Source organism: Sinocyclocheilus rhinocerous, unplaced genomic scaffold (assembly GCF_001515625.1).
Source record: "Sinocyclocheilus rhinocerous isolate Xijiao unplaced genomic scaffold, SAMN03320098_v1.1 scaffold604, whole genome shotgun sequence".
Classification (NCBI taxonomy): domain Eukaryota; kingdom Metazoa; phylum Chordata; class Actinopteri; order Cypriniformes; family Cyprinidae; genus Sinocyclocheilus; species Sinocyclocheilus rhinocerous.
The window spans coordinates 1,718,406-1,742,456 of NW_015658518.1; the positions used below are offsets into that span (position 1 = coordinate 1,718,406).

A 24,051-nucleotide genomic window follows, 5' to 3' on the forward strand; every position below is an offset into this window, starting at 1 on the left:
AATGTGACTTAAAATATACTACAACTTCAGGTTATTTAATAATGTACTTTGAAAGTATGCTTTCAATGCATTGTTACAATGATCATTTTCAGCACACAGTTAAAAAATATTCATAAAATATATTTAAGTAAAGTGCAAATAAATATACTTATAAAAAATAAACAGAACATTCAATTCAAGTATATTTTTGTAAAAATATATTTTTTAGAAAATATACTAAATTACAATTGTTTTAAAGTGTGTTAAAAGTTGTATTGTGAAAATAGACAAAAGCATGATGCTAATATGCTTTTTATATATTTAAATATAGTACATTTTTTGTTAGTATATTTGCAATGTACTATTAAAACAGGTAATATATTACAAATACAATAAAGTATACTTTTTTTCACTAGGGATAAGAAGCTTAAAAAACAAAATGAGTGTGGTATTACTGAAATGTCGTAGAATAAAATGTGACAATATCTGGAGCTTGTGTTAACCACAGACCTAATTTCAGGCATTTAATGAAAAAAAAAATGATGTTGGAAGGATGGAACCAAAAGTGCAAAAACACTTGTTTCTGGGTTTTAGGACTCATGCTGGCAGGACTTTATTAGTGCAGAAATTAAAACTTTACTGCTGAGAATACAGATCCTTGCTTCCCTAGCCAGTAATTTGAAATTATTTCTTTTAAATTCTCCAGAGTAACCTTTGGTCTGATTTGCATTGAATTGCTGTACCAGTTTGCACCAGTGTTGCAAGGCCGTTCCTTCATTTGTAGTCGTTGAGCAGGGTGAAGAAACTAGGTGAAGATGCGTTGAAAGTAATTCTACTGAACTTGATTATTCTTCTCAAACATGTATAATATTCTATGAAAACTATTCTATTTCTAATGAAAATGCATGGAATTTGTTGAATTGTTTGTGTCATCGTTTCGGGTTGAGATTCATGTATTCCACTTTCTTTGCTTGGCAGCTTTTCTTGTCTTTGTTTTATCAGGTCTCTAGTATTTCAAGGACCTCTGAGACCAACGATGGGGCAGAAAAGAAAGCAAGCATGCAGGAAAATTGTAGGAAAAGACAACACAAACCAGGCTTTGCACATCATGCTTGATTTGCAAGCTTGAGATATGGGAGTTTTACCCTAGTTGTGCCCCTGCCCATTTTGTATCACCATCCAAGCCTGTATATATGGATGTCCCAGGGCAGATACTGTAGATTTTTGCAGACTATCTCTGTTTGGGCTTTGAGGTGATGCCATCGGTTCAGCCCTGGTTTTTAATACAATAGTCGAGTGCTGTTTTACCATTCAGAGAGAAAGATAAAAGAAAATGGAAAAAAACATTTGGAGAAAAATAATTTGTTTTAGAGATGTGTGTTTGAAACTAAGAGGTGGAATCAAATGTTTTCGGTACTTCCTGTTCACTTGCTTTCTGTGGCTGTGTCTCAGCGTGGGCTTGCTTGGCGAAATAAAAGTGCTAGATTACTGTGGCACAGTGAATAAACCACAGTTCGTGCCATTTTTTTGTGGTCTTTAGTCTAGTGTTGAATGCAAGGGCTGCATTATATTGCCATTTTTCCCACCGACAGAATAACCCCTCTATACTGCACATAGATTACTATACTTCAGCAAGTGGCAGAAAACACAGCAAGGTCCATTGAGAGTCTGATGAGGCTGGCCTTCCTTCAGTCTCTTTCTATATACATCTACATATGTCTGCGCCTTCTCAGTCTATAGTACCTCTTTTGCAGCATTTTCACTATGGTGAAACCACACAAGGGGAATGGCTACTGTGACCTATTCATTTGATAGCGCTGCTGTTTATTGGAAACCGGGCAAAATGGATTTTCCGCATGGATAAATGTTGTTTCCTTGTGCTGTTTACCTACCATACGGCGTGCATTCATTTTTCATAGTTTCCACTGCACGGGAAGGCTGAAGAAAATTGGGAATTGCCCACTAGGATGATGGAAGCTTGAAGAGAAATAGAGGGGTTTCCCAGATATTTTCTCTCTGGGAAAGGCGGTAAACATGTTGGGTGTCTGGGAAAGCCTTCTGTTTCTTTTTCAATTTGCATCATTCTAGTGGGGCATTGTTTATTTGTATTATTATCATATGAAGACAAATCGCGCTGCCGCTGATTATTTGCTCGCAGTTTTGGAACAGGCACTAACTGAATAAGAGACACTGTGATAGATTTGCCATCACAATCCTTCAAGGCACATTAGATTATAAAATTTAGTGTACAGTCTCTTTGGTTTTATACTGACACCTACTGGTGTGGATGTATGAAAGTATAATTTTAAACATATTTCCCAAAAGTACTGTCCATGTATTTATATATAAATTGTTTGAGGAAAAATCTTCCTCTTATCTTTTTATTATATTTTATAGTGCCAGAGATACATTGATCCCTGTAAGAAAAAATTGTAATACGATTATTTAGAGGGATTTTGAAATTAATCTTGGTGAACCACTCTGTCCAACATTGTTCTGTGTTTCCACATGCTAAATCATACAACGGGGCAAGTGGTTTTACGCCGACCCTTTCTGTAAAGATGAGTTCTATTGGATGGTGTTGACTTAAGATCCACTCTCAGTTAAGGGGGCTTGAAGTATTGGAAAAGTAATAAAGAACAGATTTGCCCTGATTCCTGTTCTGGCTTTGACATCAGTCTTCTGTGGGATTATAGGGGATTTATTATGGTGGTGTGTTCACCTGTAGCACTGCAATCTCACAAATGGGAAAAAGTCCAGAGGTTCCCTCTAGGACCTGCTAGTAATTGTCTCTGGGCCGTTTTTTATGGGCAGTGCTGGTGTCTCTCTGTTCTATTATGTCTAGGACAAACCCTCCCCACAGCAATTGAATTGCTCAGTTTCTGTGTATTTTTTGGCACCCGGAGCTGAAACACTGGCCATATTTTGTTGCTTCACAGTTACACCCATTCTCACTCTCTGCACTTTTCACAAATCAGAAGGAATACTTGGTCTCGCACTGAAGTGTTGATAGATGGCGAGGGATATGTGTTTGTTTGTCTGTGCATGATTAATACTGCTGGGTTCTGATTGTCTTTCATTTTGCTTTGACCTTGCACTAACAAACATGAGTTCCAGTTAGTAAAGTGCTCTTTGTAGATATCTTTGTAGATATCTTTGTGCTACTTGTTTGCACTATAGAGAGTGTGACCCCATCTATCTCTATCTTACTACAGTTTCCCTCTGTATTTATTTTTTTCCACACTGAAAGCCACTTGTCAGCTGCAGACATAAGAGCTGGTATTTTTGTTTTGAATGAAATTAATCTATTTAATAAATCTATTTCAAAGTAATGATTGCTGAAAATTTGGTTCTGCTATCACAGGAATTAATTCCACTTTAAAATGTGTTAAAACAAAAACAGTTGTTTAAATTATAAAAATATTTTAAAATATTACTGTTTTTACAGCATTATTTATCAAGTAAGTGCAGACTTGGTGAGCATAAGAGGCTTTCAAAACATTAGAAAGTCTGACCACAAACTGTTAATTTTTGTTTTGTTTTGGACACGATGTTACTGCTTTTACTGTATTTACTGTGTTTTTGACCAAATAAATGCAGTCTTGGTGAAAAAAGGGGCTTCTTTCACAAACATAAAAAAAAAATTACCAACCTTAAATTTTGAATGATTTGATTTTATTTGATATTTGATTTTATTTTATTCCTTTTTTTTTTTAATCAAATAAGCTAATGTAGGTGAAAACATTAAAAAATCTTAACTTTGAATGGTAGTGTGTTTTTATTATATTTTATATTTTTGTAATACCACACATTTTGTCATCAAGTTGCATGATTTGCGGTATCTTTCATGTCCAAAGTGCAAAGGGGTTTGTTCAAATCCATAACCCAAAATTGTAGCAATAGTAATAGTGATGTTTTCCTTAGCATGCAAAACTTAGTTTCTGGTTTTTGGATTGTGTCTAATACACAGCCTCTTTGACATCAGTTTCCATTCAAAGTCAAGCATCCGTAAATCAAGGGAGATTATACACCATTGTTGTGCTCATACAGCCGAAAGCTATCACGGTAGAAAGAAAGAGTGAAAGGATATGAAAGTGAGGACATATCCTCTCCTCCCCTTCAGTGCTGTATTGTCAGAGAAGTTCGAGTCGGGTCCTTCCTTCCTGTCATATACAGGCAGTGGCAAGAAACGGCTGCTCTTTCATGTCCTCAATGCTCCTAATGAGAGCTGATAGAAATAGGTGAGCATCTCCCCCAGGGCTGTTCACTGACATCTAATGACTGAGAAGAAAGCCAGGGGAGGCTGTGTAGGCATGCTTGTGTTTGTGTACATGTGTTTGTTTGTACGTTCAAATAAACCACCACCTGTGAGCTTGCCATAAACAGCGAGGCAGCGCCCGCGATTCGTTTCAATGGCCTCTATCGCTCCACCCCACCAGTAGCCTTGATCATTCGAAACTTGCCTCGTCACTTTCCGACAGTTCCTTGTGTTCCACTGAAAGTTTGACTGCTACAATCACGCCACACATTGGGTGAATTATTTTTGAAAATGAGCATGAGAATAGCCTGCTCACTTTGAAGGCCACTTGAACAAGATTTTTATTATTTTTTTTATCATTTTTTAATATATATAAATCTGGTAAGGGTAAGGAGTAAAGGGAACAATTCTCACTATTAACTAGTTGCTTATTAGCATGCCTATTATAAACATATTGGCTATTTATTAGTGCTTATAAAGCACATATTCTGCATGACCATAGTCTACATCCCTAATCCTACCCAATACCTACACTTAAAAACTACCTTACTAACTATTAATAAGCAGCAAATTAGGAGTTTGAAGCAAAAGTTGTAGTTAATGGCTTGTTAATTGTTACGTGACGAGAGAGCAGGCAGAGGCGAGGATCTAAATGCAGGGAGTCTTTAATAAACGGTAAAACATACAGAACACTGGAAGCTGGGGAACACAAAAGACGGATGAACGCGCACATTGACTGACAAACCACGAATGGAACACAAGCTCAATTTATACACAAGAGAACCAGGTAAACAAGATAACAAGGGGGCGTGGTAAATGGGAAACACCTGGGGAACCTAATCACGGGGAACCAATACTCGAACGGACTACAAACAGATTACAAACAAGGCACAGGAAACACTTAAACGTAAAAGTCTAAACAGAGCACAGAGAACATGTAACATTAATGAAGACCTTAAAATAAAGTGTGACCAAAAATCTCTTAAGTTCACTAAGACTGCATTTATCTGATCTCTTTTATTTATGTATTTATTAATTAATTAATTAATTAATTTATTTATGGCCATTGCTCCTAATTGTTGATTTGCAGATTAGCTTTGCTGTCTAAATAATGTCTAATGCGTATTTAAAGTTATTTTTAAAAATGATAATAAATGAAATCTTTAGCCAATCATAAAATGAATATCCTTTTCATGCTGTACATTGTTGTGATGTCTAAATTCCTTTTGTTTTTTTTGTTTTTTACGCTTTTTGACATTTTTATGAAAATAATTGCCAGCTTATGGATATTAACCAGAATGTTAATGTCAGTGCATCACTATTTTCCTCTAAAAGTCCTTGAGGGCATAAGAGAAACTGAACACTGTAAAACCTCAAGTATAATGCCACAATTTATGGCCACTAATTTCCTGTCTTTTCCCCTGTCCAATTTCCACCTTCTTCCATCCATTTCGTCTCATGCGTCATCACTCCTCTGAAGCTATGACTCCTTTCGTTTTTGTTCCTTTATAATTCTCTCTCATGCTGAAGGAGACCATTGCACCTTTAATAAAGCACCTGTGAAGTAAAGAGAGAAAAGTTGTGTTTTATTGTTCTATTGGATCAATATCACAGCTGTGTAGCATACAGCAGAACGAAAACAAGCTCCATAGCAACCACTCACAAGACATACCCGGAGCCGTTAAGGAGTTCTTCACAAGGCCGAAAGCGGCGTGGGAGGAAAACAGACACGACATGAGAAGGATGAACTGAGCTTGATGGTCTCTTGTGGTGTGGAACTCCTGTAAACAGGTGACACTGCAGTTTGTTCGGGTGTCTTTTGGCTCTCTTGCGATGGGCAGAAGAGTTAATTTCCAGATGACCTGCGGTGGGATTCAATCATGATTGTGTCACATGTGTACCTGCTCTATAGGAAAGTACTTTTCTGGGCTTCCTGCCTTGGTTTTTTTGGAAGAAACTGCAACCCTGCTGAAAGGAAAACGGCTTAAGCCAGCTGTTTTTGCGACTTGCGGGTCTTAGCTGGTTTAACCTAGCCTATGGTCTCTAAGTCTGACAAATGCCCAAAAGCCTGTAAGAATAATGGTGTGTGCACACCAAAAGCAAAACGAATATTCACATCGCATAATCACACTAGATTACTAGCGGGATGTCTTTCCTATCACTTACGTGAACAAAATCATCTCAAAATGCTCTCCTCCATTTTCTGATACAACCCGAGGTGTCAAGCTGGATGTGTCAATAAGCTCTTTGCTGATTGGCTTGCGTGACAACGCGTCATGTGAATTTTCCACTCGACTCGCCGCGGAATATGCAATTGAGGCGAATATAGTGTGTTCCAACGCAAATTTGTGTCTATTCGAGTCTTTGCATTGACTTTGTGTGTAATCTACTTGCGTGAATAAGTAAATTCACTTTTGGTGTGCACACATCATAATGGTGTACACACCAAAAGCGAAGCAAATATTTGCATCACGGTACTCGCGGGGTGTTTTTTGCATCTTTTGCGCAAATAAAAACAATAAAAAATATTTTCTTATACAACCGGGCATGTCAAACTGGATGTATCAATAAGCTCTTCACTGATTGGCTTGTGTGACAATTCATCATGTGAATTTTCGGCTTGACTTGCGCGAAAAACGCGATTGAGGTGAATATCGCATGTTCGCTACAAACGCATCGCCCATTTCACATCATTCATATCGCCCGGCACAAATTTGAGTCTCTTCGCGCCTTTGCATTGACTTTGTATGTAATCTACTTACGCTAATAATTAATTTCACTTTTGGTGTGCACATAAGACTTTTTTTTTGTCAGCTCTCTTTCTGACTTTTCTGTAAACAAATATAAATAAGACAAATCGCTTACATTACATAATTTATATGCAATTACACATGCTAATTTGTTCGATAATGGAAGCATTTAAAGAGCTGTACAGGTGCTGTTTACGTATGTGTTTAGCCTGTGTGTGCCAGATAATACAAGTTAGCTAATACAGGTTTGGAACCAACCTGTTAAAAAATGAGAAATATGAGAGCATTGTTTTGGGAATATATTCTATTTCTATTGGGAATTCTGTTACTTCTTTTTTATAATAAAATGCAAAATGTGTTGTGTTATCTTGAAGAATTATACTAAGGCTAAGTAGTGCTATGCTATGTTAGCTGCAAGCACCTTAGCTTAGCATATTTCAGAAAGGCAAATGTTTGTCTTTATCTATAAAAAAGTAGCAAATGGAAAGCCAAAAGTTTGTTTTTAACAATAGATACTATCTAGCTTTATTTGAAACAATAGAGACAGTGTGTGTATATACAGTACTGTATGTGTGCTTGTGTTTCTGTCAGCGTGACTTCTTGATTTGTTGTTTTCATGATCCGTTTTAATCCACGTTACAGTCACTTACTTTAGCAACCCGTCCACTAAACAAGACAGCTCTCATTGTGCAATAAAATTCTGCAATTTCACAGCTGTTTGCCGGCCACAGTAAACCAAGATTTGAAGACCTCCTCTGGTGAATCCTGCATTTGTGTTCGCCAGAGTCTTTGCGAAACCTTATGCACTAGGTGCATTTCTCAGAATAATAATGTTCCCTGGGTTAGGAGAGCCGGTAATTATAAAGGAGAAAAACAGTATTAGTGCATGATCTGGCAGAAAGAATCTGTGTGGGGAAGATAAATAAAGCTAATGGGGGCTTTTCATGTGGACAATTACTTTGCTTGGATTCATTTTCTAAATGGGATATTTCATCTTAAGCTTAATTACAAGATATGGGGGAGGGTTCAAGGTGGGCAGCCTCTGTGATTCGATACATGCACTGGGGTTTATTACTCTTGATGAAAACAACTTGTATAAAGGGTCTTTTATACAAAAGGGGTTCATAAAAGAGGCTATTGTTCATTTGTATTTAAAGTCATTAGTTAATAACTGAGCTTTCATTAGCGAGGGAAGTTGCAGCAATCTAATTTGCACAAAAATATGCTTTACACAAAAGCCAAATGAACTGCAGGTGGTAGCACTGGTCACACTAGCCAATAAAAGATGTTGTAATATACAAATGGATCTCATTTGCAAACTTCAGTATATTAACACACTGAGTTAACATAATCATATGTAGAGTGCTGTTATATCATGTTTTAAGACTTCTCACTGTGTGTTCATCATTGCCATCGAGAATCATTTGGTAAATAATTCTGAATTTAGATTTAAAATGTGAGATCAAGCAAATGAGTGTATATTTAGCATGCATGCATGCTATTCCACACATAACTGTGTTTGCCTGTGAGCGTGTGCAATTAACTTTTCTTGTTTTCTTTGCTTTTAACTTGCAACACTCTGGACTTTACTGCATTTATCCAGTCGCATGTGAGTACTGCTGACAAACTTGAAAGAATGAAAAATGTACACACCAGCTGACTGTATACTGCTTGATTGGTCAATATAGATTGACAAATATATTTTTATATTTTATATTTATATTATATTTATATATTTTAAATATTATTTTAATGTTTAGGTATCCAATATCACATATGTACAATGGCATATGTGACCCTGGACCACAAAACCAGTCATAAGTGTAATTTTTTTGAAATTGAGATTTATACATCATCTGAAAGCTGAATAAATAAGCTTTCCATTGATGTATGGAGGATATATTTGTTAGGATAAACAATATTTGGCTGAGATAAATCTATTTGAAAATCTGGTATCTAAGGGTGCAAAAAAAATCAAAATATTGAGAAAAACACCTTTAAAGTTGTCCAAATTAAGTTCTTAGCAATGTGCCAGATAATACAAGTTAGCTAATACAGGTTTGGAACCAACCTGTTAAAAAATGAGAAATATGAGAGCATTGTTTTGGGAATATATTCTATTTCTATTGGGAATTCTGTTACTTCTTTTTTATAATAAAATGCAAAATGTGTTGTGTTATCTTGAAGAATTATACTAAGGCTAAGTAGTGCTATGCTATGTTAGCTGCAAGCACCTTAGCTTAGCATATTTCAGAAAGGCAAATGTTTGTCTTTATCTATAAAAAAGTAGCAAATGGAAAGCCAAAAGTTTGTTTTTAACAATAGATACTATCTAGCTTTATTTGAAACAATAGAGACAGTGTGTGTATATACAGTACTGTATGTGTGCTTGTGTTTCTGTCAGCGTGACTTCTTGATTTGTTGTTTTCATGATCCGTTTTAATCCACGTTACAGTCACTTACTTTAGCAACCCGTCCACTAAACAAGACAGCTCTCATTGTGCAATAAAATTCTGCAATTTCACAGCTGTTTGCCGGCCACAGTAAACCAAGATTTGAAGACCTCCTCTGGTGAATCCTGCATTTGTGTTCGCCAGAGTCTTTGCGAAACCTTATGCACTAGGTGCATTTCTCAGAATAATAATGTTCCCTGGGTTAGGAGAGCCGGTAATTATAAAGGAGAAAAACAGTATTAGTGCATGATCTGGCAGAAAGAATCTGTGTGGGGAAGATAAATAAAGCTAATGGGGGCTTTTCATGTGGACAATTACTTTGCTTGGATTCATTTTCTAAATGGGATATTTCATCTTAAGCTTAATTACAAGATATGGGGGAGGGTTCAAGGTGGGCAGCCTCTGTGATTCGATACATGCACTGGGGTTTATTACTCTTGATGAAAACAACTTGTATAAAGGGTCTTTTATACAAAAGGGGTTCATAAAAGAGGCTATTGTTCATTTGTATTTAAAGTAATTAGTTAATAACTGAGCTTTCATTAGCGAGGGAAGTTGCGGCAATCTAATTTGCACAAAAATATGCTTTACACAAAAGCCAAATGAACTGCAGGTGGTAGCACTGGTCACACTAGCCAATAAAAGATGTTGTAATATACAAATGGATCTCATTTGCAAACTTCAGTATATTAACACACTGAGTTAACATAATCATATGTAGAGTGCTGTTATATCATGTTTTAAGACTTCTCACTGTGTGTTCATCATTGCCATCGAGAATCATTTGGTAAATAATTCTGAATTTAGATTTAAAATGTGAGATCAAGCAAATGAGTGTATATTTAGCATGCATGCATGCTATTCCACACATAACTGTGTTTGCCTGTGAGCGTGTGCAATTAACTTTTCTTGTTTTCTTTGCTTTTAACTTGCAACACTCTGGACTTTACTGCATTTATCCAGTCGCATGTGAGTACTGCTGACAAACTTGAAAGAATGAAAAATGTACACACCAGCTGACTGTATACTGCTTGATTGGTCAATATAGATTGACAAATATATTTTTATATTTTATATTTATATTATATTTATATATTTTAAATATTATTTTAATGTTTAGGTATCCAATATCACATATGTACAATGGCATATGTGACCCTGGACCACAAAACCAGTCATAAGTGTAATTTTTTTGAAATTGAGATTTATACATCATCTGAAAGCTGAATAAATAAGCTTTCCATTGATGTATGGAGGATATATTTGTTAGGATAAACAATATTTGGCTGAGATAAATCTATTTGAAAATCTGGTATCTAAGGGTGCAAAAAAAATCAAAATATTGAGAAAAACACCTTTAAAGTTGTCCAAATTAAGTTCTTAGCAAAGCACATTACTAATCAAAAATTAAGTTTTTATATATTTACAGTAGGCTGTGTGCATTGAATTTATTTAATACACGAGTTTCACAATTTGAGTTGAATTACTGAAATAAATGAACTTTTCCACGACATTCTAATTTATTGAGATGCACCTGTATTTTTTTCTATTGCTACAAATATACCCGTGCTACTTATGACTGGTTTTGTGGTCCAGGGTCACATATTGATTTTCATTATTGTTTTCTTCTTCAGTTTTGGAACAGTAATAACTAAATAATCAAAATGGACTATTAATAATAATAGTAAAAATAATAATAAACAATATCAAAAATTATTATTAATAACAATGTTATGTTGTTGTTGGTATTATTTATTTTATTATTTATATGCTACTGTAATATTTATTCTATTTTTAATTAGATTTCGTTTTTACATTTAAATTTTGTTTTAATTTTTTTATTGTAATACATTTTTAGCTTATAATTTATTTCAGTTTTAGTAATGTTAGTACTTATTTTATTTATAGTTGCCAAAGCAGCATTTCGAAGCTTTTATAGTTTTATGTAACATTTTATTTCAGATTTATTAATAAAAATAATTTTTAATAGTTTTATTTTTAGTTACAGTAACAACACTGAAGTTTAGAGCAATTATTTGAGGATTTATTGGTTGATGCAATCTTAAAGGGGTCATATGATGTTGTTATTTTGTGTATTTGGTGTAATGAAATGTGTTTATGCGGTTTTAAGTTAAAAAAACACATTAAGACCAAACAAAGTAGTTTCGCTTTCACAACGAAACACATGGCGGGTTAGAGTGTGCGGAGGCCGGAGGGCTAGAGTGAGGAACGGCCGGGGGCTTGAGAACGGCGTGGCCGGCGGATTGGACGAAGGAGCGGCCGGCGGGCTTGCGGCAACCACATGTGACGACCCCGGGCTGGACTCTGCTTCATCCTAGGCGTGGTTGACTCTTAACTTTTATAAAGAATATCTCTTTGGATTCGAGACTTTAGTCTTTGCAACTTTACAGATCTTCTTTATGCACCAAGAGCTTGTAACACTTCAAAGAGAAAGGAAAAATTGAAATCGCATCATATGACCCCTTTAAGGAATGATAAATAAATAGTAATATTTATGTAATTAAGAAATTATTCAAGTACATTAAAATATGATTTTGGGTGCTATCCTCTGATCTAGGTGATCTCATCTGACATGAAGGAAGACCACATCTTCCGTCTGATGGGAAGGGGAGCAGATCAAGACCCTAAGGGTGTGTTCAGCATCAACCGACTGACGGGAGATGTGGCAGTTAGCCGAGCCCTGGATCGAGAGGCCATTGCGTACTACCATGTGAGTGAGATATTAACTCTGTTATCTACTGCGTTCTTTTTCCCCCTTGCATACTGTCAGTGAGTGTGTAGACATTCAGTTAAAGAGCTCCACATGAAAACTGCAGGTTTATTTAAGTCCTATTAGACTGTTGCGTGAATAACCGAATGTAATCGAAAAGAAAATATGTTTTTGCTTCACTCCATGCATCAAGGCGATTAATGGCTGTAATGATTCGTGTCTCTTCGGCAGCCGGCGAGTGGCTCAGTGAAGGAAAGCCGACTGCCGTACTGGATGTGGAACTCTCGTTAGAGGAGGCAGTTATTCTACAAAACGTGTGCGTGATCAATGATGCAGCTGTCAGCTGGCCTGTCAGACACTCGGCTAATGTGTGTTGCGAGTTTGTGCATGTGAACATGGTGGCTCCTTTCCGTTTTTGCATTAGTGGTCTGATGGTGACTTTATCAGGTTGACTGATAGCTTTATAGAGGAAAAAATGTCTTTAAAGACCTAATTTAAAATGAGGTCAGTGAGATTTTTGTTAAAAAATACTTTTATTCAGCAAAGATGGATTAAATTTATATAAGTGACATTGAAGACATTTATAATGTTGCAAAATACTTTCTATTCATTGAAGAATTGTGACAAAAAGTATTGCAATTTCCACAAAAAATATTAAGCAGAACAACTGTTTTTGTTTTCAGCATTAACAATAAGAAGAAATGTTACTTGAGCACCAAATCAGCATATTAGAATGATTTCTGATAGATCATATGACATTGAAGCTTTGAATAATGGCTGCTGAAAATTCGGTATTGCCAACACAGGAGTTAATTACATTTTAAAATGTATTAAAATAGAAAACGACTATTTTAAATCATAATATTATTTCACAATTTTACTGTTTTAACTGTATTAAAAACAATGCTAACACCAATATTTTGCACAATAGTGTTGAGACTATTGCGTTCTAGTTTACTTGTAAAAGTTAACACTTCGCTTTGATGACACTAATGTTGCACTACACAGATTTTTGTCTAATCAAATGCTCTATAAAATAATATGTCCCTCCTACTGTCTGTACTGTTGATCTTCAGCCATAAAATAAGGTCTGTAATACCTGAATAAGCAATTTGTTCCTGTTTATCTTAATGGCGAATTGTCAGCTCTAGTGCAGGTCTAAAGCTTATTGGCTAGACCTTCAATAAATCCCACCCCCTTCCTGTTTTAATAGGCAGTGCATCAAAACATGAATGAATTTCTTAGGGTCTTTAACCAGAAAAGAAGAGACCTTTCAATATGTAGAGCTTTGCCAGAAGAAAGGACCACCCTGTGGTAACTCCAGATAACAAGATATACAATACGATTCCTTTGAATTGTTTGCTCGGTTGAGCAAGCTGATACTTTGATTCGAGAATTCCAGAGCTCTTGTTCTCTTTCTCTTTGTGTCCTCTGTCGTTTGACATATTAAGGAGGGTTTACCTGGTTTCTATCCCCCTGTAGAGGAGAACTAAAGCGGCTCTGCTTAGTTTGATATCCACCTGTCTGGCTAGGAACAAATTTAATAAAAAAAAGAGTTGCTCTTCTTCCGCCCTCGCTTTGTTCCGCCCCACTGGTATGCTCCAATAAAGTGTTCTTAGCAAGGTTTTTGAAAAATCTCTGTCAGCCTGACACCTTTGGTTTGTCTTTTCAATAAAACGTAGTCTTTTCTTAATAAGAGATCATTCTTTATATTATTGCTGCTTTTTTGGAGCTGTAGCGTACAGGCTGTTCTTGCTTGGGGCACTTCGAACTTTAAGTCAGATAAGTATGTGTGTTTGGGCCCAAAAATTTCTGTGAGGAAAGATGGCAGATTCCAAATCACATACTTCTCGGGGTTCTCCGCCAGCCAAGGAGCTGCCTTTGAGGTAGAAGGGAATGCTTGGGAGTGCTGGACAGTTTTGGGAAGTAAAAGTAGTTACACTTATGTAAGTCTTCCTGTAGTGGCTTTAAAAGTAGAGTAGCTCTTGTGGTAGCCATTTATTATTTCTTATCCAGTAGCCGTGTAGCCTCACCAAACAGTACATGACTGTACTTAATGTCGGAAAGAATAATTAACTCACCTAAGATTTTCTCTCAAATACACTACTGTTCAAAAGTTTTGTGTCTTTAAGAGTTTTTAATGTTTTTAAAAGTCAGAAATGTTACACAATTTTTTTCTGTAAATTTTCAATGTGTAAATCTGCTGAAATTAGTTTTGTTAACCTTTACAAGTAAACTTGGACACAAATCACAAATGGTCTCAAAACTACACTATTGTTCAGAAGTTGTTTTCAGATCAAAAATAGAGAAATATTGTAAAATATTAAGATAATTGTTTTCTATTTTCATTTTAAATGTAATTTGACGATTTTATAGCAGCTATTACTTCAGTCCTTAGTGTCACATGATCTTTCAGGGATCATACTAATACGCTGATTTAGTGCTCAAGAAACATTTTTTCTTATCAATGTTTTAAACAGTTGTTGGTTTTTTTTTTGTTGTTTTGTTTTTTTGTTTTTTTAGCAAAAATGTGATGCTTTTTTGATGAATCTCAATCAATCAATCAATCAATCAATCAATCAATCAATCAATCAATCCCCAAACAGTTGCATGGTAGACTGGGAAAGTATGATTTATTCTAGTGAGTTGTTTCAAATGGTTCTTTTTCTCAAATGTAGAGTTGTAAAGTATGATTCATCATTGGAGGGATGATGTAAATGAAGAGATGAATTCATTCAAGTCTATGAACAGTATGTTGAATTATTTTTGACTTGGTTATGTAGTTTCTGTTGTATTTAGTACAAATATAGCATTTGAAGTTCGACACTGTCATCCTCAGAGAGACATTCATTCAGAACCCCTCATTGTTTTTGTGCCAGCAAAAATGCAGCTTGATTAAATCTTACATTGTGTCATGTTATAGTTTTTGTTTGTAGCGTGTAGTGTAGCTAACTTCTTTTTCCAAAAAGTAGCGTGACTAGTTTAACAGCTTCAAATTACGATTATCTTGAATCTACAGTTCCATTGTAGCTGCCCCAACATTGCAGATGTTTGCAGATGCATTCTCGCAATTTTATAACCACCATGGTTTAGGTCTGGTGGTCACGGCAGAGCGGGTGTGTGCTCTGAAGAGGAGGGTAATCTCAGGTACGCAGACCCCAGTCGGGATCAAAGCCCTCACTCGGCAGAGCACTTGACATTTACATCTCCTTATCTCCCATTCTCTCACATCCACACCACCCGTAATCTCAAAAGCGTGCGTCGAGCGCGTGCACATCAAAGCTTGACATTTTACAGCACTAATGCTCACACATTCCTATCTTGATGAAGGAATGATGCTAACCACATCTGTTTTTGCATCTGTTGGCTGTGTCTTTATGAGAATGATTACTCTTACTTTTAGTGATGCATTGAAGTAATTTTTTTTTCCATACTGAAACAACAAAATTAAAGTTTTCATGTAGCTGAAAACCAAAACTGAAAATAATGTTTTGGTAATTCAGTTTGGGTAATTGAACTCATTATGTTGTTCAGAGTGTCATGTTCTCAAGTGATAAATTAAACAGTCCTTCATATGGTTATTATAGTTAACTAATAAAACTGGAATTGCAACTAAAACCATAATAATACAAAAAATAAATAAATAAAAAATACTTGAAATAAAATTTTTCGACTTTATAGTTAAGTATTTAAATAAAATGACGTTAACTGATTAAATTAAATTAAATTAAATTAAATTAAATTAAATTAAATTATTTCAGCTAGTTCTCAAGCCCTCATTCTTCATTCTAATTTAGTTTATCTTGATGAACTAAAATAACTAAAACAAAAATAAATATTAATACATTCATATAAATTATATTTTATTATATATTAAAAAATTACAAAAACACAACAAAATTACTAAACTTTAAAATAAAAATAAGAACTAATTCAAAATAATAAAACTTTCATAGTGTCTCAATGATATTTAAATAACACTGGTTCTTCAGCAATATCTTAATTTCAGCTTAACAAATTTTACATGCACACTTTAGTATCATTTTTGGTCATGTTAAAGTGCGTTCACACTGCTGTTGTAACTTATCCATGTTATGTGCTCAAAATAGACACTGAAACAGTCAAAAATGCATCATTAGAGGAGAACTAATTAAACATCACTGTTTCGATTAATGATGTTGCCCTTCCAAAACCATTTTGTGCAAAAACAGAAATTCGTTTTTTTTTTCTGCTTTTTCGGCCAGTTGACTACAGTTCAGTGTGTGTCTTTCTCGTTTCTTGCCTACAGTATGTTGGTTTTTTGCTATAGTTTATTCCTCCATTCTTGTTTTCCCTCTTTCTCTCCTGGCATTCCGAGTGGCTTTCGGAACGAGTCTGACAAGCGGGCATGTCAGTATTGTAATAATCCACTGGCTCACCTGCTATGGCTGAGAGCCTTGGAGCCTCTGACCTCTAATGGCGTGTTGTTCTCCATCTAATCACACAGATGGGCCAGTTCCCTCTCGCCTCGACCACCTTGCGCACACATATGTAGTGCAACACCCCCGCGCCGCCACACTTCACCTAATTCCCCTGCCACACTGGTGGGAATAACCGCATTTTCCGGCTGATCCCTCTGCAGCACATCAGGAGTAATTACACCCCGGCTAATTCCAGCCAATCTCACACTAGGAGTAATCACAGGCGTGTGGCAGCACATGTGGGGAGGGGGGAGGTGGGGGATCCAGGCCAGGGACTGTTTTCGCAGGCGGTACTGCTTCGCTGCTGTGAATCTTAGTCACCAGCTCCACAGGAATCAAGTTTTACTCTCCGCTATTTATTCCTCCCATTTTCCACGTGTATATGCATTAGTTGCCTTATGAGCCTTCTGAACAAACAGCATTTTTACTGTTCGAAATTTTAAAAAAAAGTTTTTTCATAAGCAAATACGAGCCAATGTGTGATTTGTGGTTGATTTTGGCCTCTTAACAATTATGAAAATACAGTAATCGGGATATAATGATTATTGCGCCCCATTCTGCCCCCTTTCCAGTGGTGCGCTTTCCTTCTTCCATAAAAGCTCAATTTCACGTGCAAATCAGTAAAATCATGTAACGTCACTTTTGCACAATGGGACGTGCTTGATTTATTAAAGTTGATTAGATTTTAAAAGCGCGAGAGAGAACTTGTGCTGTTCCTCAATAGGATTTCTGTGCATGCGCTCAGAGACGAATCAGAACATGTATATGTAAAGTCAACTTTTACAATTGACCTATCGGAAAGCCCCTCCCCTTGAATGCTGATGAGCCAATGGCAGTTGATTATCGGTTGCACGGGGAGCGGAACTAGTACATCTTTAGGTTTCAGCGCCATAGAGAAACATTGGAAGATCCGAAGCTCGCATCGGTTTAATGGTGTTTATGCTACAAAAATGGAAAAACGATGTGCCTAGGGTACTTGTAACACTAATTCCAGGTATCCTGAGAGGATAGGCAATGTAATTTATTTCCAGCTAAATCCAACCAAAACAGAGCAAAATGCCCCTAAGCATTCAACCCCAATCACAATGAAGACGAAAATATTTTCTGGTTGTCATACTCTCATTAAGTTACACTTTTCATCTGCTCAAGCAGAACATTAATGACATCTTGTGCTTCAGCAAGGTATCTCTGGCTAAAACTAGCTAACGTTAGCGTTAAAGTTAGTGAGTCCATGCTAACGTACAAACCTAAATAGCGAACTCTTCTCACGTCATGTACCGTGCAGTGAAAGTCAAAAACACATTAACAAAGGTCATATTAGAGTGCCTCTCCATATTAATCTGGTTAAATGTAAATTAATTTAATCTTACTCTGCGGTATATGAACGGTGTTGATCCAGGATGTTGTCATTGCGATCGTGACGACCGTAACATAATTCTCCTGTTTGCATTGTGATCTGTATTTTTACATATTTATTTTAATATCTTTTATATATCCCTCCATAGCATATTTAAGTCCCACTTGAAGATCCATCTGTGTCCCAAATTTATCAGAAACACCTCAGAAGGTTTTCACTGACAGCTGTCATTGTAAGACAGTGAGCAACTCTGTTTGTCCGAGTGAGCAACAGTAACTAATGAGGGTGGGTCTTACCGATAGGTCAATTGCACGCCTTAGTGGTCAAATACACACAAAAATGTGTCAAAATTCGGCGCTTAGTGATTATTCACGTAAACCCTTGTCAGCTATGTGATGAACATAAATTAACATAAAGAGTTGAGAATGAAAATACATAACAGTAAATTGGATCTTAAATATTATTAAAGAAAAAAATTCATAATATTAAAGTGACAGTGGGCTATATTCCTGCTGCAGACTGTGTGCTTAATATTAATCAAAAAAGAAACAACAAAGACAAAATAACTCACTGCTCTTGACTGAAGGACTTTGTAGCTTTAATAAAAAAAGACAAAGAAAGTTTCATTCTTAGTCAGTGAAGACTATGATGTTTTATTGTACATTTGATTATTCATTTCTGTAGTAGGCTGTTAACTGAATGATTTAGACTTGCATTCAGAAACCCTTCAAGCACAGTTTGTTTCATTTGTATCTTTTTATTCTATTCTATTTGTACTTTGCTTTTTTATTACTTAGTTTAATTATTTTCAATAATTTTGAGGACTGTTTTTATTACTAATATTAGCTACCCTAGTACTCTGCTGTGGTTTGATAATTGTGAAATTTCACTGGTCTCTAAAATGTAGATGTCATAGTGACCTTATTTGCAGAAAATAGCTGTATATTTTTCCGTGCACTATATTTCAAGTGTTCTGAGACCGTTCCATAGTTTAATGTGAGGTACAGATGAATATTTAAGTCGTTAAATTCAAGTTCATGTAAACTCTTCTCTCCGCTGCGGCTGTCAGTCATCCTCCATTCAGCACTCAAACTGCGCGTCGCCTTCGGTTACGACAGTCAAGACGACGAAACTCTCTCTAGGATGATACAATGTTCCTATTATTATACTTGATCTGTAGATAAACATCAGTGGTTTTGCATAAAAGCACTTTATCTTGCTGGAGTTTAGTGCTAATTCTAAATCATGTTATTTTCTACCGGGTGTCTGTTAGAGATTACTACACTGGAGTAGAGAGCACTATGAATTGTTCTTCACGCGCACAGTAACAAATTTAAAACTGTTAAAAGAAAAGGCTCAATAAACTATCGCACAGATATAATACACTACACATCAATGTCTCTTCCCTTTGTGCTTTGAACTTTTCTATGCGGAGCGCTGTGCCTGTGCGCTGTGACTCCGTGTTGCTTCAAGCGCATCATTCTAAGCACGGGATGCGCATAAGCGCTTTGTGCCGTTCTGTATTGGATAAGGATCGATGGATAAGGACTTGAGAGAGGACAGACAAATCATAGTAGGCTGACAAACAGGGACCAATTGCAACATTGCTCCAATGAATGGATATTTATTCTCACATTACAGCAATCGACTGAAGCTGTATAGTTTCCACTGTTTAAATTTACATCCCACAGATCCAACCTGTAGGGAATGAGAACACATGGGCACCGAGAGGCAGGCAGATACACACTCTCACACACCGCATGAATATACAGAGAGTGGCACTGACTCTCATTCACACATACATGCAAACACAGAGGTGCCCACACACATTACCACATGTGTAGACACACACAGGCACACGCAAATCCCCTGAGCGATTCTTTCATATTTAGGAAGCGTATCATTTCCCCAGACCGACTAACTAACCATGCAATTGACATCTTAGAAGCTCTTTCTCTCTGCGAGAGCCACAAAGTGACTCCTTAATTCCGTTCTTCGCTGTGGCATTCATGGCCAGACTGCTGCAAAACACAAGGCCACGGTAAAGGCTTTATTATTGGACTAGAATCAGGAATCAGGCTTCCGTGTTATGCCTTGTTAATATCCTCAGAGTCTTCTTACCGCAGGGAAACCGCACTGTAAAATGTTGAGCATGAAGGACCTGTGATGAAGGACCCATGTTGTGATTGCTGTACGAGTGGCTGATTCCAAAACAGCTTCTAAAATAGGAGATTAAAAGAGCATGATTGTGTTGTACAACAAGACGGCAGATCAGATAAGTGTGAGTAATAAAAAGTAAAAAAACGATTGTGGTTGGAGCTGTGGTCTGGTGGTTAGAAAACACAAATACTCCAGATACTGTATCAGCCTTCCTAGTTAGGCAGTGTATTGAGAGGTTCTGTGGTTGTTTTGGATGCATTCCACCGATCGATTTTCTTGCAGAAATATTTCTGTTTATTTGGTTATGTAAATATGTTTGTAAATTCTGGTAAATTCAAAATTGGTTTAAGGTTTTTAGTAGTCTGTCATCAACAAAAGAATAACTATAATGTCTGCCTAATGTTTTCCACAAAAACTCTTTGGTTTAATATTTGAAATAATAAATTTACATAACCAAATAAATACTTCTTCAAGAAAACTGAGGCATGTAAATGTATTGTATTTTTTTATGAAGAAATACTTCACATTTTAATCCATAGATAGATGGATTTGATTTTTACAATTTAATGAAATTATTATTATTATTATTATTATTATTATTATTATTATTATCCTTCCACAAACCAGCTTTAAACATTGAATTTACACATATATTTGCATATCCAAATAATAAGATACATTTGCAAGAAAACTGAGGCAAATGCATGAATCTTATTTAGAAAAATTGAAATATTGTGCATAAGACTGTTTTATGGTCAGCTTGTATTATATGGAAAACATTGTGTTCATCCATGAGCAGCTTGGACTTTCTGTAAGGTAACTTCTTTTCTATTCCACTGAAAACAATTGCGTTTTTGAGTGACATAAGGGTGTATATAGTGATATAGATGTTGCTCATCTCTGTACATAACTCTACTCTCAAAAATCATTCCTCAGTGTCAGCCACATGAATAAAACACCAGAGAGACACCTAGTCGGAGAGAAAAATAGAAAGCAAAAAGATGAAGAAGCCACGCATGCATTAATACAGAACATATGGATGATGTTTTTTCCTGAGTAGCTGCAGCCAAATGACAATGCTGCTCCACTGCCTGCAGAAGAGTCACATGATGATGTGTCGAGGGGTGTTTTGGTGCCTTGTCTCAGGTAGACAGACTCTGCGCTCGCCCACAGCAGGTTGGCACTGCGATATCACGATGGGCTGAGGCTCGTCTCTCACAAATAACTGCTTCGGTCCACCGTAGGGCTGAAGCGAGACCTGTGTCCAACAGCTGTTTGTTTGCCATGGACCTGACACACACCCTGATTCTCGGGGTGCTGGCATGCTGCGTTTGATGGCAGGGGAACGGCGGCATCTGTGCGTGTGTGTTTTTTTGCGCATTTATTTGTGTGTGGGTGGATGCCATCTGTCCTCCGAGTAATTGCTGGTATTTATATGATCTTAATTGTATACTGAGCACTGTGTGCTCTCAAAGCTAGTTTAAACTGAACTGTTTTAAGAGATATTAGACGCTAAACATGAGAGATCTGTGCGTGCAACCAATCAGCTAACCATCTGTGTCGGCTTCTGTTTTTTATGCACTGCAGTTTGTGCATTTAACCTTTAGATGCATACCTCGGGTCTTTAGTACGGTGAACCAGTAGTGCACAACACAACGAAATCTCCACAACACAACAAAATCGCTACAACACAACACATAGGACCAATTTAGTTGTGTTGTGCTAATTGCATTGTGTTGTGGCTTGTTTCCATTGTGTTGTCCTAATTTTGTTGTGTTGTGGCTTGTTTCCATTGTGTTGTGCTAATTTCGTTGTGTTGTGGCTTGTTTCGGTTGCTGCAACTTGTTTCCATTGTGTTGTGCTAATTTTGTTGTATTGTGGCTTGTTTCCGTTATAATGTGGTAATTTTCGTTGTGGCTTGTTTCTGTTGTGTTGCTGCTTGTTTCTGTTGTGTTTTGACTTGTTTCCATTGTGTTGTGCTAATTTTGTTGTGATGTGGCTTGTTTCCATTGTGTTGTGCTAATTTCGTTGTGTTGTGGTGTGTTCACTACTGGTCCACCATACTTTAGTTACCCAGGACGCCATCCACAACCCTCTCCCTCATTCATTATTTGACGTTATACCTCCACCTTAGTATTCCTTAATTTATTCATTATCAACAATACAAGAAAAAAACACAAAATTTTAAAAAGAAACAAAAAAGACTGTGTCCCCCCCCAAGATTCAATAATGCTTGATACTGTATTTGACATTACAGTAACTGTAAATACCCTTTATTTTTCCAGGTGGCGACTTATAAAAATTACCACAGGAAACAAAAGAACACTCACGTATAAACAGCAAATCTTAACATGGCTCATGCAATTTACTGCAGAGCAAGTTCATTATCAAATGTTAGCATCATGGATCTAATGACAAAGCTGTTGCTGAACAAAATATTGATTGTGTTCCGTTGATGATAGATGATAAAAGCATTTTGAGATTAACATATCAATAGTTTCATATCAAGTTATAATGGTGGTGAAGCAGTTATTCAAAACACCCTTCCAAGTTCCAACAGATAACAAAATATGCTTTAAAAATACTTTACAATTGTTATAAAAATATCAGGACTTTTATAGTACTGGGGCAGTTTAGAGATTCATCATACACTAGCTATGTTTCCATCCAAAGATGCGAATTTAACTTATGCGCAAAACTGGAATATCGCATAAAACATTTGCGAATAAAGCACCGTTTCCATCCAACGAGTCAAAGAGCACAAAAGCGTCACTTCCTGATAAATTGGCACTAAATATCTCTAAGAAAACTAGGAGAAGCTGAATATAATAATTTTCATATGTAATAAATTACTTGCGTTTCAGAGAGAGCAGACATAACACAATAAATGCAGTCATTGCTTTTAGAGGTGGATGCCTTCTGTTTGGGAATGCAGTCATGTAAGACAGTAATTATACAGAAATACTTTGATGACAGACTTTCCCCAGGCATTTCAGAATGACCAAAACAACATATAGATGCTGTGAACAAGATCGGTCCACTGGTTAGTCAAGTTATCCATTCTCATAGCGCAAAGTCACATGACTTTTTCAATGCGCATGGTGGAATTTATTCGGTAAATGTGTTTCCATCGTAGTTTATGCACATTTTTTTTTTATCAGATAAAAAGTTTATCCTACTCAGTTGTGCGAATACATTTTTTATGCGCATTTTTAGAATTTATGCGCATCTTGACGTTTCCATCCAGCGTTTTTTTTATGCGATCATCCAAAATGTGCATAAAAATAGGTGGATGGAAACATAGCTATTCAGGGTCACTAAAGACCCGAATATGTAAAAATGATTGGTGGAAACATTCATGCATATAAGGCTTAAACTTATCGCTTCCCACAGTCATCACTATAAGGACCGTTTGTCCTCTGTCACATCTCAAAAACTGTCCTTTTGAGTGCAAAACCCGAACTATTAGGTCAGCTGGAAGTGGCCTAAGGTAATATCCCATTGTAACATCAATTAGAGTTCTCATTATATGTGGCCTAACACTAATTACTGCAATTATTTCCTGCTAACAGTTATGATCCCTGTAGTGGTGTATGCTGAGATGGCCACTCATTTTTTAAGCGTATGTGGAAATGGCATTTTTGGTCCATTGTGACTTACTGTTCCCCCTGCCGAGGGTCGTCCATCGGGATGGTTGTGTGCTTCCTTGCGCATTACAGTAATGACCTTCACGGTTTCCACAACTTAGAGACCGGCGGCATCTCTGTTTTCAGATTGTACTCTGATACCTAAAACCAGGCCAATAGTCGCGTTAAATGGCACCCGCTGGTATTGCTCTCTAATCAGCCCCCTCCGTACTGCACCAGTCACGGCTGTGGAAATGAAACATTAAACATTTAATGG

The 24,051-nt window shown here is 36.5% G+C and overlaps 1 protein-coding gene across 1 annotated transcript in view; it reads left to right on the forward strand.

Annotated features, from left to right (window-relative positions):
* LOC107722459 (cadherin-13-like) overlaps window positions 1-24,051 on the forward strand; it is a 313,349-nt gene that overhangs the window by 133,845 nt on the left and 155,453 nt on the right. Inside the window, exons 6-7 of the mRNA XM_016530814.1 lie at window positions 8,591-8,596; window positions 12,019-12,171. Coding sequence (XP_016386300.1) covers window positions 8,591-8,596; window positions 12,019-12,171 — 159 coding nt within the window. The remainder of the gene's footprint in view (window positions 1-8,590; window positions 8,597-12,018; window positions 12,172-24,051) is intronic.